The sequence below is a fragment of the Pinus tabuliformis genome, chromosome 3_1, assembly GCF_031772625.1.
Source record: "Pinus tabuliformis cultivar Carrire ecotype Pingquan chromosome 3_1, CPIR1, whole genome shotgun sequence".
NCBI classification, from domain to species: Eukaryota; Viridiplantae; Streptophyta; class Pinopsida; order Pinales; family Pinaceae; genus Pinus; species Pinus tabuliformis.
In genome coordinates, this window is record NC_142301.1 from 402699466 (window position 1) to 402714245 (window position 14780).

At 33.3% G+C, this 14780-nt stretch overlaps 1 protein-coding gene across 1 annotated transcript; it reads left to right on the forward strand.

Moving 5' to 3' along the window:
* The first annotated feature begins 236 nt into the window (after positions 1-236).
* Positions 237-1016, forward strand: LOC149187435 (berberine bridge enzyme-like B). The gene has a single exon (XM_089409661.1). It carries the CDS (start codon positions 237-239, stop codon positions 1014-1016), a length of 780 nt encoding a protein of 259 aa, XP_089265787.1.
* The last annotated feature ends 13764 nt before the right edge of the window (positions 1017-14780 follow it).

The window sequence follows — 14780 nt, forward strand, 5'->3', positions numbered from 1 at the left end:
AAAAACTCAATGTTTTATTTATTATAACTAAATTTCTATCATCTAATTAATAAAAAGTTATAGTGAAAAATCCTATTCCAAAATTGCAGATAATTAGGCCGATAGGCCTTCCTTTGAAAGGGACTTTCGTCGTCCCTTTGTTTCTCAGGCTGACACGTGTCGTCGGGAATAGAGCGGGCATAACCGCAGAGTTCTGAAAGCGAGCGGTCATACTCGTCGTGTATTCATGGATATTCATGAAGGCGGTTCTGCGGCTACTTAATTTTAGTTGGAGTTTGAGAGAGTTTCATGGAGAATCAAGCTCGTCAGAGTCCATCTGTCGTCACGGTCTTCAACGTGGACAGGACGGAGCGAGACACAGTGACGAAGCTGGTACACCAATGGGAGTTGATCACGCCCGCATTGGAGGAGGATCTGTATCGGGTACCCAATTAAAAGGGGGGCAGACGGATGTTCAGCTGACCTTCAATGGAATGTATCTGGGACCCCTCCATGAACTCCTCGACATAGTGAATAAGAGCTTTCCGGAAATGGGCATGGTCAGCAGCGACTGTAAAGAGACGAGCTGGATAGGCTCCATATCCTACACTGCATACACAAACAGGGCCGAGTTATGCAACAGATACAATTCCAACAAAGGTTACTTCAAAGGGAAATTGGATTTCGTCAAAAGCCCTATTCCGCCATCAGCATGGCATGGAGCATGGAAATTCCTGGAAGAGCTGCCTGGAAATTCTTATGTTCTTCTCGATCCTCTTGGGGGTATAATGGATCAAATACCGCCCTCTGCGATACCGTTCCCTCATCGAGCAGGGAATTTGCACTCGATACAGTATCAAATCACGTGGAATGATCCGAGCGAAGATGCAGAGTCAATTGCTTGGATTCGAAGGTTATACCAGTATATGGCTCCTTATGTTTCCAACTCTCCCAGAGCAGCTTATGTGAACTATCTGGATCTTGATTTGGGTGTAGCTCCCAATGGGACGGCCACCGTTGAAGAAGGGAGGTTATAGGGTGAGAAATATTTCGTGAATAACTATGATAGACTTGTGAAGGTAAAGAGTACCATTGATCCTAACATTATTTCCAGAAATTCTCAGAGCATTCCTGTCAAAAAGTGAGAGCCAAGACGACTCGGCGCGTAGTGGGTCTGAATATCGACCGTGCTAATCTGAACGCTTATGGGCTTCTAATAAAATATTTATGAAAGGTAATGGATAGTTATATATTAATAAATATCATATTGACTACCGCTTTCTTTCATAATGGATAATTATATATTAATATATATCATATTGACTACCGCTCTTTTCAAGAGAGTGTTTGGCTCTCATTTGTTGGCTTTGATTGTGTTGTGGCCATTTGTTGGGTTTGATGATGTTGTTGCCGGAATGGATTCCGGCGTGGTAGGTAGAACAACCTTTAGATATTTCCCAAAATGTAGTTAGATTTGGACCATGTAAATCCTATTCAAAAGAGGAAGATAGTAATTTGTTGCGTTTGATGATCTTGTGGCCGGAATGGATTTCGGTGTGGTAGGTGGAACAATTTTTAGATATTTTCCAAAATGTGATTAGATTTGGACCATCTAAATTTTATTCAAAAGAGGTTGATATTAAGATTTTATTAATAAAAAGTGTAATATATAGTGTGGCTGGTTAGTATAGTTAGATAGATAAAAGTAATATATGAAATCTAAATTTTATTCAAAAGAGGATGATATTAAGATTTTATTAATAAAAAGTGTAATATATAGTGTGGCTGGTTAGTATAGTTAGATAGATAAAAGTAATATATGAAATGAAAGATGATTAATAATATTTAGGTAAAAGACTTGATAATAGAAATAAGAAAAATAAAGAGACATAATTAAATATGAAAGTAATGATATAAATACATAAGAATAAGATGGAAATTAATGGAATTAGAAAATCCTAAAGACGAAATAAAAGAATATAATAAATTGATAAATTATTAATTTAAGGGTGAAGACAGTGAATAATATACTTCTGAGATTGACTAAATTTATATATTCACAATTAAAGTTGTTAGGATGTTTTTCTATGTATAAGGTTTCTCTAAAAATATAAGTCAAATAATGAGGAGCATATGTCATGGTTTTAGTGTAATCAAGACAATATGATGTTTAGTGTTCTTAGAGCGTTTAATAATCACATAATTGTTGAGGTGATTATGATGGGTGTTCTTTAAGAAGGGTTTAGATAGAATGATTGGTTTAGACAAAGTAAAATTTACCATAAGAGCGGGGAATTTGGTGAATGCCTTGATAGTAGAATGAATTTCACTGATCTTTCAAACCTTTAAAAAGTTGCTTAATTGCCTTATAAAACTTAAAAATAATATTAATATTCTTCTTTGATATAAATCTTTGAATATAAATTTAAAATTTTTTAAAATTCATTTGAAAAAAAATAAAAACCAAAATTATATTAACCAATAAATAATTAAAATATACTTTCAAATAATTATTAAAAATTAAAACATAGATTTAAATTTAAAATAAAACATTAGCTTTTGTTCTTTACTCATGTCACTTGAATCCACAATCAAAAACACATTGATTGATGCTGAACTTTTTTCCATGGTTGAAAATTGCATAAATTTTATGAAAGTTACCTTGTGCTTACGAGTCACGACTGCTTAAGTGCCTTTATGCCCCCGAAAGAAAACGGTTAATTTTTTTTAACCTATTAAATAAACCAGTCAGTCTGTTTCGTTCTTTACATTGGTCACTTGAATACTTGACAGTATTGAAAGTATTGAAATCTATAATAAACGATTGTAAGTATTAATTGATTGTTCGCAATATTAATTAATAGTATACATATTTGTTGATATTATATATATATTTAATTTTAGTGTTTATAAATATTTTTTTCTCTGACGATTATATTTAAAACTTTATAAAATTTGTTATTAAATCATTGGAAAAGAAAATTAAAATTGATTTTTAATTTTCAAATTATTTAATTTAATTAGGTTGATAGGCCTTCCTATGAATGAACATAGTCATCAACTTTTTCATTCTTTGATTGACATTTGTTATATGCTTTTCTGTTTGACATCTGGCAGTAAAATATATTTTTTTGACATCTAGTCAAGACATATAATGAATGTATATGAATCAACACATATCATGAATGTCTACTAAGGTGGCATGCAGGTTTTGTAAGGGCTGCCTTTTATGATTTAGAGAGATGTCTGAATATCTTGCTCACCCTTTATCTTAAATGAAGAAGGCGACATGCATGCTTTTATATTCTATATTTTATTGTGAAGTTAATTATGGATTCCTGCGGGTTGATTTTCCCATGCTTTAAACCTGTAAGATCATTGCACTGTCATAGCTCTTGGCGTGCACGTTATTGTTGTATCTATGAATGGGTTTTTCTACTTCTTGGCTTCGATCATGCCCATTTGGGGTGGCCTTTTGCACTAATTTCCATCTGCCTTCATCATCATGAGCTAGAGAGTCTATGATGTGTTTTGTCTTATAAGTTGGCATGTGTTCTATTTGATCATTCTTTTGTGTCTTCGATCATGGTTTCAGTATTCCTGGATATAGTGACAATGCCAGCGGCTCCTTTCTCCTCCAATTGAGGTGTTATATTTGTTAAAAGATGTTTAGATTTTCTCATTTTATCATGAGATGAATCAATTGGGATAATGAAATGAATGAGTTGCGATATCGATTTTATGTTGTCCTTCATGAAATGTTGTTCAAGTCGACATCTTTGAGACTTTCCAATATATCACTGCTTCACTTCATTAGCTGATCTGAATAGTGTCCAGTGTGTTGTTCCTCCTTTCAAGCGTGCGTGTTCATGTTTAGATGGTTGTCTTTCGGCATGGTTGTCTTTAGGCGAGCGTGCGTGTTCATGTTTAGATGGTCGTCTTCAGGCGAGAGTGAGATCACAATCAGGAAGGCATCCATGGGGAAGAAGTGCTTCTATTATTCTTGCTACATGTAATGTTAGCAATGATTTGGTATTTTCTTATTTTTGTTTTTGCCTTCCGGCCTCCTAATTTGGCATTGACCATGGTTTTTTAACGTCTCTATAGACATGGTCTTTGGAATGGCTGTGGTCATTTAATTTCCAACTTCTAAGTTCTCCCTTTGACATTTAAGGTTTGTAATGTCATATTTAGCATGGTTTTGAATATTATATTTTGACTTTCTAATCGCAATATACAATTATGGTTTTCAATGTAGTATCATTCTATATATGTATATTATTCTTTATAAAATATAATAATAATATCATGGTTTCTAATGGAATTAACTTTTTAATAGCAATATATCAACATGTTTTCTGATATTATGTTTTGACTTTCTAAATGCAATATACAATTATGGTTTTCAATGAAATACATTGGTAGGGGATAGTCATGGTGGTTATTGCCTTGGTCACTAGCAAGCTTCGTATATGCTTGGCCATCTATAGAGGTTTCTTGATTTTGGGTAATAAACTTACTCTAAAATGAAATAAGACATTCAATGTGTTCCTTGTAATATAGATATAGACAAAACATCTAAAGAAAAGTAATTGCACAATGATCCAGTCCAAGAAAACAAGGTTTTCCACAAACCAATTAAGCCTTTCAACTTTTTCAGCTTATTTGCTTATATCAAACATTTGTGCAAGGTTTGAACCAATTAACATTTCATTGAGTATGTATTTACAAATCAATGATTTTGGGATCAAATCCCACAAAGCAATTCTATACCTGCTCTTCAAATTCCTTCAAGCTTTTGAAAGTAAAACCAATGAATTGTCAATATAATTTTACCATAATAAAAAACATTCAGAAAGCCCTTAGCCAACTCAAATTTCTCATCCGGTAGGCTTGAACCAACATCTCTTGTAGAAAAATTCAACAATTCCAATTTAATAATCCTATCGGCCTCTATTTGTACCTTTTGGGACAATTGCTAGTTATTATTACAAACGGGGAAAAAATATTAAAAAAAAATACATATTACTTTTTTGAAATGTGTAGCCATCATGGCATTATGGTTACGCAAGATTATTGTCATTTCATCTGAGTGTTGTGTCCCGTTTGCATTCCACAAATAATATCTGTTCCGAGATTTGGTTGGGGTTTTAAATGTTCATTTTCTTGATTAATCGTTTGGAGATTCATTTGATGGCACGTGACTGGAACCGTTTAATTCATGTTTTGTTTTTAAAAGTAAGTCTCACTTTTATTAATTTTCTAGGATTGCACGTTTATAGCCCGTATCGCAAGTCATCCTTCTCGACATTTTTGTTTTTCCAAATGTATGTTGAGATACTTAATTTTAGAAAAAATTTAAAGAGAAGAAATAAATTAAATTAAATAGTAGTTTACAGGTGAGCCACAAATTGGACTGTATACTCTCGCTTCAATTAATCAAAGATGATTAATAAATATATCACAAAAGAATAGCGAGGTGAGAATAAATTCGTACAACTTATGAACTAATCTTAATTTAAGGAGTTAAGTTACAACCATGTAACTATTTTTCCATTAATACAAATATTAATTATTTTCAACTCTCCCTTTTAATGGAGAAAGGATTATTCTAAAGCCCTGACACCCCCTTAAACAATTCAAATTTCACTTTCCCAAGAGGCTTAGTAAAAATATCAGCCACATTGTCACATGTTTTACAACATTCAATAGAAATTTCTCTTGACTAGACATTTTCTCTAACAAAGTGAAACTGAGTATCTATGTGTTTCATGTTCTTATGAAACACTGGGTTGTTCGTCAACTTAATGGAACTTTGGTTGTCACATTTGATGATGGTCTCTTCTTTCTGCTCTTCTCCTGCATCATGGAGAAGATCAACCAAATAGCTTCACATGTCGCTACGCATAATGCTTGGTACTCGACTTCAGTTGAAGATAACAACACAGTGCTATGCTTTCCATTGCTCCATGCTATGACCCTATATCCAACAATGAATGCATAACCCGTGATAGATCATCGATCATCCAGGTTACCTGCCCAATCAGACTCTAAAAAACTTGTTAAAGTAACATCAGATGTATCAGTGTATAAAATAACATAATCATTAGTACCATGAAGATACCTTAGTACACTTTTTGCTCCCACCTAATGACTTTCAAGAGGTTTAGACATAAACTAGCTTAGCACACTAGCAGAGTATGCTAAGTTTGGTCTAGTTGTAGTCAGATATATCATACTACCAACTAGCTGCCTATACAAAGTCGCATCCACCTCCTTAGAGCCATCGTCATTGCACAATTTCAGATTCTGCTGCAAAGGTACTGATGCTCTCTTACATTGTTCCATTATGAACTTTTTGAGCAACCCTCTGACATACTTCCCTTGAGTAAGGAAAGTCTGCCCAGAGTCTCTCCACACTTCTAGACCTAGACAATAATGTAAACTTCTGAGGTCTTTCATTTCAAAAACCTGTGACATCTGCAATTTGATTTCTTTGATTAATGCATCTGCATTACCTGTTATAATCATGTCATCCACATACAAGGAAATCAAAATTATCTGCCCCTGTTCATCATACATGGTATATAGATTTGGATCATTCTTACTCCTATGAAAACCATGTTGTAAGAAAAATGAATCAATCTTCTCGTACCAAGACCTGGGTGCCTATTTTAAACCATAAAGGGTCTTTTTCAATCTACAAACTAAATGCTCCTACCTTTGTTTAGCAAACCCTTCAAGATGCATTTAATAAACCTCTTCCTTTAAATCACCATTTAGAAATGCATATTTAACATCTAACTGGTATAGCTTCCATTGATGTTTTGTAGCTACAACAATTAACATTCTAATAGTATTCAATTTGGCTATAGGAGAAAAGGTTTCTTCATAGTCAATTCCCTCTTTCTGTGAATAACCCTTTGCTACAAGTCTAGCTTTAAACTTTTCTATACTCCCATCTACATTAAATTTAGGTTCGTAAAGCCACTTGTAAGCTATGGGTATTTTTCCTTCAGTCAATTTAGCTAGTTCCCAAGTATTATTTCTAATAATAGATTAAATTCTTTATTCATTGTGGCCCTCCACTCATGAGATTGACTAGCTTCTTTATAATTTTTGGGCTCTATAACATTTAAAATGTTTGACATTAAAGCATAGTTTTTCAATCTGGCTAGTAGTTGATTCTACCTACCCGAACTTCTCAGTAAGGGAATCACCTCAAATCTGTTTGCTTCAGACTTTAACAGGCTTGACTTATTGATTACATCACCTGCCTCTTCCTCTTTCTGTTGTTGTTGTTGTTGTTGATTGTCCTCACTACTTTCTTCCATCAACAATGGAGAGTGCCACTCTTCAAGGTTGTTCTCCTTATTTCCTTCTTTAGCTTTCTCATGAAATAACACATCTCGACTCACAAAAACTTTATGAGTCAAAGGATTAAACAACTTATAAGCTTTAAATTCAGTGAAGTATCCTACAAAGATGCATTTCATGGCCTTATGTTCTAACTTCTTCCTATCATCCTTGGGAATATGGGCAAAGGCTTTTGACAAAAAAACCCTTAAATGATTCAATGCAGGCTTATATCCATAAAATGTTTCAAAAGGAGTTTTAAACTTGAGGCATTTAGTTGGACTCCTATTTTTCAAGTATATTGTAGTGTTGATGGATTTAGCCCAAAAACCATTGGATAGACCCTTACCTTGAAGCATACTCCATGTGCACTCCACAAGGGTTCTGTTCTTTCGTTATGCAACTCCATTCTGCTGCGGAGTGTGAGGTATTGTGAACTGTTGAATAATCCTGTGATTCCTGCAAAATTTAATGAACTCTCCCCACTTGTATTCTCCCCTTTGATTAGAGTGGAGAATCTTAATGAATTTCCCTATCTGATTCTCCACCATATTCTTAAATTCTTTAAAGCATTGAAATGTCTATTTATTTTTTCTGATAAATTATACCCAGGAGAATCTAGTGCAATCATAGTAAAGAGTAAGAAATAATATGCACCACCTAGCAACCTAGTTTGCATAGGTCTGCATATATTTGTATGCACAAGCTCTAGAATATCTCTTTTCTTCCTATCAACATTCAAAGGAAACTCTTCCTTATTCATTTTCCCTAATGCACATCCATCACAATCTAAATGAACATTTTGAAAAGAAGGAAGTCCATCAACCATACCTTTTCTTTGCAACAACATGAGATCTTGTAGGTTAAGATGACTGAATCTCTGATGCCAAATATTCTCGGCTGTCAATCCTGTTGAAGCTAGAGCTTGGTGTGGCATGCTCTTGATGTTCAACCTATACAGGCCTCCCACACACACTCCTAATGCAACTGGTTCCTTCTTGCTGTCCTTTATGACACAATATGTTCTGAAGAATTCGACTTGCAGGTCCTCATCTACCATCATTGAAACAAAGATCAAGTACTTCTAACCCCGATTACATACACCACATTTTTAATATATTTGATATTACCATCAGGCAACATCACCAAAATATCACCCTACCCCGTAATCTGATAACCTTTGTCATCACCTAGATAAATGTTAGCTCCACAAGTAGTTTCTTCAAAATTCTCGAACCAATGTCTATTACCAATCATATGAGATGACGCGCTTGAATATACGAACCATGTTTCAGCCTTATCCTCCTTAAGAGCTAAAAGAGCATAATCAACTACAAATAATCGAAGATCATGACTGTGACCTTCATCGGCAAAGTGCCATGTGTGCTTTCTCTGTTTATTTCTAGCCTCATCTTTCTGTCTCTTAAAACAAAAGTTAGCTAAATGATCGGTTTTCCCAGAGTAAAAACATTTAATGTCAAATTTATTACCATTGTTACTTAGAGACATACCTCTAAATGTTCTTTTCTAAAAAATGCCACTGCCTTTCTATCCCTGTGGTTGTTTCCCTTTGTATGGTTTCTTCTTCACCATCAGAGAAAGATCAACACTCTGTGGTCTCAAATTTTTCCGCCGCTCTTCTTCCTGTATCAGGATTCTTGTTAGCTCTTCAAATTAAGGGGCTTTATCCCTTGTAGACAAACCTGTGATGAACATTTGGTATTCATCTGTCATCCTGTTCAATGTAATTGTGACAAGATCGGAATCAGGCACCTTCTCCCCGATGTCACCCAATCTATCCTTTAGGTCCTTGACCCGTACAATGAATCCAACAACAGATTCATTCTCCTCCATCCTCGTGGCAAATAACTTGCCTTTGAGCAACAATATGCGATTGGTGTTCTGCATCTGGTAAAGGTTCTTGAGTGTAGTCCATATCTCATTGGACGATTTACAATCTCTGATATGTGGGATAATTTTGTATTTAATAGACATATTTAATAAGACTTTGCCTTATTCTCCCTTTTATCCCAATCCTATATTAGTGTTGTCGTACTACCTGCCAAAATGGTCGGCTTCTGCTCATCGCTGCTAACGATCAACCATGCGCTCAATCCCTCAAGCAACGTCTATAACTTCAATTTATAATTGGTATAATTGGCCCCATCGAGTTTGTTAGTCTTCTTGAGATAAGCTTCTATAAAAAAATTCATTTTCAATTGATCAGATTCCAAATCCCTTCGATCTTCATTTGATTCTAATCAAGTAAACAATTACAAGCTACTGACAAAAAATAATCTCGACACATACCAGAACCTTTGAATCGATGGCAGATTTTCCACCAATCTATCACGACCTCTGTGTCTGCACCTTAGATCTACCACCGATCTAGCAAAATCTCATGCACAGAACCATAAAAACAAGTCAAGCGCTCCTTCTTACTAAAATACTGCGCTTTATGGGCACGATGATCAAATATCTCTAAGTAAAGTCCAGATCATTACGAGTTCGACCTCGAAATCCATGATGATCATCGTCATTGTTATGCCGAAAAATGCAATGATCTCCTTGTGCTCGGCTGCAGATACGCTAAGAGCTGTGAGAAAGCAAATTTCTCCTATGAATAAGGTATGTCACTCCTGACCACCTAGACTCCAAAACTGTGAGCACTGAGGCTCCTATGTTGCCACAAGGGCATTGTAGCCATGAAGGCTCTGTAGCCACAAAGGCTTTGTAGGTAAATTGGGCTCACCAGATCTGAGCTCTGATACCATGTTAGAATAAATGTAAAGAGAAGAAATGATTTAAATTAACTAGGAACTCACAGGTGAGCAAGTTGCACGTGGAGGCTGCACAAAATAGAGCGTACACTCTCCCTTCAATTAACAAAAGTTGATTCAATAAATACATCACAAAAGAATAGGGGGGTGAGAATAAACTCCTACAACCTAGGAGCTAATCCTAACTTAAGGAGTTACATTACAACCATGCAACCATTTCTCCATCAATACAATATAATATTAATTATTTTCAACTTTATCCATATTTGGAAATTGCGTATGGGAATTAAATTTTGTAGACTAATAACATGGATTTATGTGTATACGTTTCATTTTGATTTGTTATGTTTTTCTATATAATATTTTATTTATCCACATGGAAAACATGTGACACACATGGCCAAGGTTTTTTTTTATTGTTTTAATTTGTTTGTTATTTATAATTTTAAATATCGTACTTTATTATATATATATATATATATATATATATATATATATATAAATATAAATACACAATGTGTTGTTTGAGGTTAAATTTTGCGATTTTATTTGTGATGAAATCAAAAGATAATCTTTCCAACTCTTTATCTAATTCTTCATCTAACCTAGCTCCTTCTTGAGCTCCAATGGATGATAGCTTAATCATATTGATCAATCTTTCAGCTAAAGAATAATCCCACTGATATTGAGCCACATAGCTAGAGGAGTCTTTCTCTAGCTTCTCTTGAATCTTATAGGCCATGTTGACCACAATTAAATTGTAGGTCAATTCTTCCTCACTAATCATAGAACCTTTGGTGGAGCATATGGATATTGTTTGGGCCATTTCTCTAGCTGGTTTATAGCATTCCATACTCCCTGTAGTTGATTTCCTCCTGCTTTAGCTAATTTCCACAGTGGTAGCAACTTGGTGGATATGTTCAAGAGGTGTTGGAAGCAAGGATAGACATGTTTGACCATGGCCTTGTATGATTCATGTACATCAGATGCACAAGAACTTGTCTTCTTCCATGTTAGTTCCCTCTTGTTTCATATTTTTGTTGTCGTCTTTCAATAACTTGACGTAGTGCTCTAGCTTTGTTATGTAGTCATCCTTCTTATTTAGTTGTTCTGGGAGGTCTCTTAAATTCCTCAGAGTGTCATGAGAGAATGTTCTCTTGGATGATACCTTGAAAAATGGATCCTTTTTGGTGTATGGTATGACATGCCTTTCTATACTGACCATCATTGGAGGCAGATGGGGAGTGGACCAGGGTTTCTGATTATGTTCCACTATTCTATTCATGGTGTGATTGTATTTAAACTTTTACCAAATTAATTATTTTTCTCTTTCTTGTTGGTGCAATGCCCATTTCCACAATGTACAAGTGACCACCTGTGATGGTAGGGACTGAAGTGACCACGTGTGATGGTAGGGAGTGTTGGTTCACTTGATTCAATGTCCATGTAATCTATGCTCTGTTGGACATCATGTTCTTGGGTTGCCTATTGGGCCTTGAGAGCTTCTTCTTGTGCTTTGCCTCGGCTTCTTGCCATTGTTTCCTCCATTGCTCTCCATGTTCTTTTCTTCCTTCCTCCTTTGCCTTCCTCTTTCTTTCTTTCTCCCTACTCATTTCTTCTTCTTCCTTCTTCTTCCTTACATATATTAGTATTGTGAATGTGTTTCTCTCTTACGTAGTGCTAGTATATATATTTGAAATTGTTTGTAGTTCATGGGGGTAGTTCAATTGCTAATGGTTATGTTAAAAAATTTCAAGATTAAAATCCCTCAATTCAATAAAGTTATACAACCAATTAAATAAATATTCTTTTCCCATATTTTATAATACTCTTATATCTTATTATATTTATTTATTTAAATGGCTTTTTTTTAATTTATTAAATAAAAATAAAATTTATATATATATAAAATTCTAAAATAAATATGAAAGTTTAATATTGATTAGTTTTGGTTTTTTTTTCCTAAAAAACATTTTACTTTCCTAAACCATATCACCATAAAAATTTCCAAAATCGTTTACACTACACAAATGGAAGAATTTATTTAAAAAATAGTTTTTCCCGATATAGTACTTTTATGCGATAATCTTTTCGATTAATAATCATATCTCCGTAAGGGATCTTTTCTAATTAAAAGAAGAAATATTTGAGCATAAAGATGAAAACCGAAACATTTGAGCATAAACATGAAAACCTTTTTGTAAATAATATAAAAAGTGGGGTTTTATCCTAGTTTTACTAAAGATAAATATCATTTAATAGAAAAGAAAAATAAAATTATTTTAATATTTTATATAAATTATTTAAATATTTTTTAAAATAATATTAATTTAATAAAATTATTTTTTGATTTTCTTTTAATACAGATAAGAAAAACGATTATTTTAAATTACTAAAATCTAAATTCATTTTTATATTTAAAAATATAATTAAAAAAAAAAAAACATTTTAATTTCATAAAAAATAAGATCACAAAATTCTAGTCATCTTATTATATGTAAAAATATAATTTAAGAAAGGAAAAATTTTAATCACTGAAAATAAGATCACAAAATGCGGCAGGCGGGTTATATTGTAATTAATTTTTTTGAAATTTTTTATTTTTTTATCATTAGTTATATGAAAGGACTAATTTTAAAAATTTTAACATTAAATAGCCAAAAAGAAATATTCAAAAAAAATTCAATCTTACTAATTTAATAAACATTACAGCTACCCAATCTTACTAATTATGAAAATAGATTGTCTATATACAAAGGACAATTTGTGACGGATAAAGGAATCACTGTTTTACAAACATGTTGGATGAATATTGTGTGTGAACGGCCATGTCCGGTCTCCAAACAAACGGGAAGAAGGGTTATCGAAAGCCGCACAAATTTGAACCTGACACAATCCTCATAACTCTAATTACAGAAATTCTCGCTGTTCAATGAACACGAAATTCAACTCAACCCTCCTCCAAATTTGTCTATGCTACGGTTTAGCGAGCCCATATTTAGCGAGTTGTTATCACTGAAGATGGTAGCGATATATGTCAATTTTTTTTTTCAAAGAAAAAAAGCAAGATTGTTTTATATTAAGATAATATAACAGTCTTTATGTGAATACACAAGGGTGGCTTGTGTAGCCACGGGCTATGATGTAGAGCATAAACAGACAGATAGTCCAAAAATACTGCGACAAGCAGATTGACATGAATTTTTGACAAAAGCTAAGGGGCATATATGCAGCCACATCTTGATTCAGAAACACCAAGATACAAAAAAAACAAAAAACTGTTTAGATGGGAACAGAAATTTAACTATGTTGAGATTGAGTCATATAAAGCAATAATACGGTGGAGAATATTAGAATAGGGAGCTTTTGAATCCCGGAAAATATTGTGGTTCCTCCCGATCCAGGCGCACCATGTCATGATGATAAAAAGAAAACTCATTGGCTTTTGTTGGGAGCTCCACCAGGCGAAAGCTACATGTATAGAGTCAAAAACAATATGTGGAAAACCAAAAAAAATTGCTAAGTCATACCAGATATGTTGAGAAGCCATGCATTGGACAAACATATGAAGATTTGATTCTTCACCAGATTCGCACATCGAGCATCGGCTAAGGCCTTGCCATCCTCTTTTCCTATTATCCCATGCGAAGTTCTTGTTGTAGTAGACCAGCCATGCCAAGAAGATCATCGTGGGGGCATCCTGATTTCCAGTAAGACGAGGGAAAGATAGAGGTCGCTTGCATCGCCCTTGAAGAGATGAGGTCGAGCTAGATCTCCTTCACGCGAGCTGAAACCTATTATATTGCTAAACAAACAAACATTCATTACACCTTACTCAAAAAAAAAAAAATCCAATAACTATTTGAAATTAGTATTATAAAGCCCTGCATAACTTACACAATATTTTAGATATTGAGTTTTTTAAGTTAAAAAAATTATATTTTATAAAAATGTAAAATCTTTAAATTATATAACTTTAATCCTTCAAAATTTAATTTTTATAAAATTAAAAAAATCAATTCATATTTTTAAGATAAAATTTATATAAATTCTCAATTTTTGGTTTTTAAATTTTATAATCATAGTGTAATTTCATTTCAAAATCAAATTATTTTAATTTAATGATTAAAAAATGTTAATAAGGTATGGCATTGTTAATTATGGGAAACACTATTATTTGAGTGATACATGATGCTATTAGATTAGCATCATGGCTTATTAGTGCTAGAACAAAGAGATATATTTTCACATCAACCAAAAACATGTAAATCAGATCTAATTTTTACTTTAAAAAAACTTATAATATAATAAGTAATGCATCATACTCATGACATGATATAATTCACCAATCATCGAGAAAATATATTTTTAAAAGCAAGAAGAATTTTAATTTGAAAGGTTCTGTATGATAAACCATTTTCTCAACATTCACTCAAGATGCCCTCAATGAAAAAATAAAATAATTATTAAACAAGGAAAATCTATCAACCAAATTTTATCTCATTAAACATTATTTTATGTGTGAATTGGCAAAATAGACAACTACTTAGACAACCCTTAAACTACAAGTAATCAACAAACTACAAACAATTTCAATCATCCAATATTTTTATGACACCAATAAGTTAAAAAAAAAAATAATATTATTTCCCTTATATATAACCT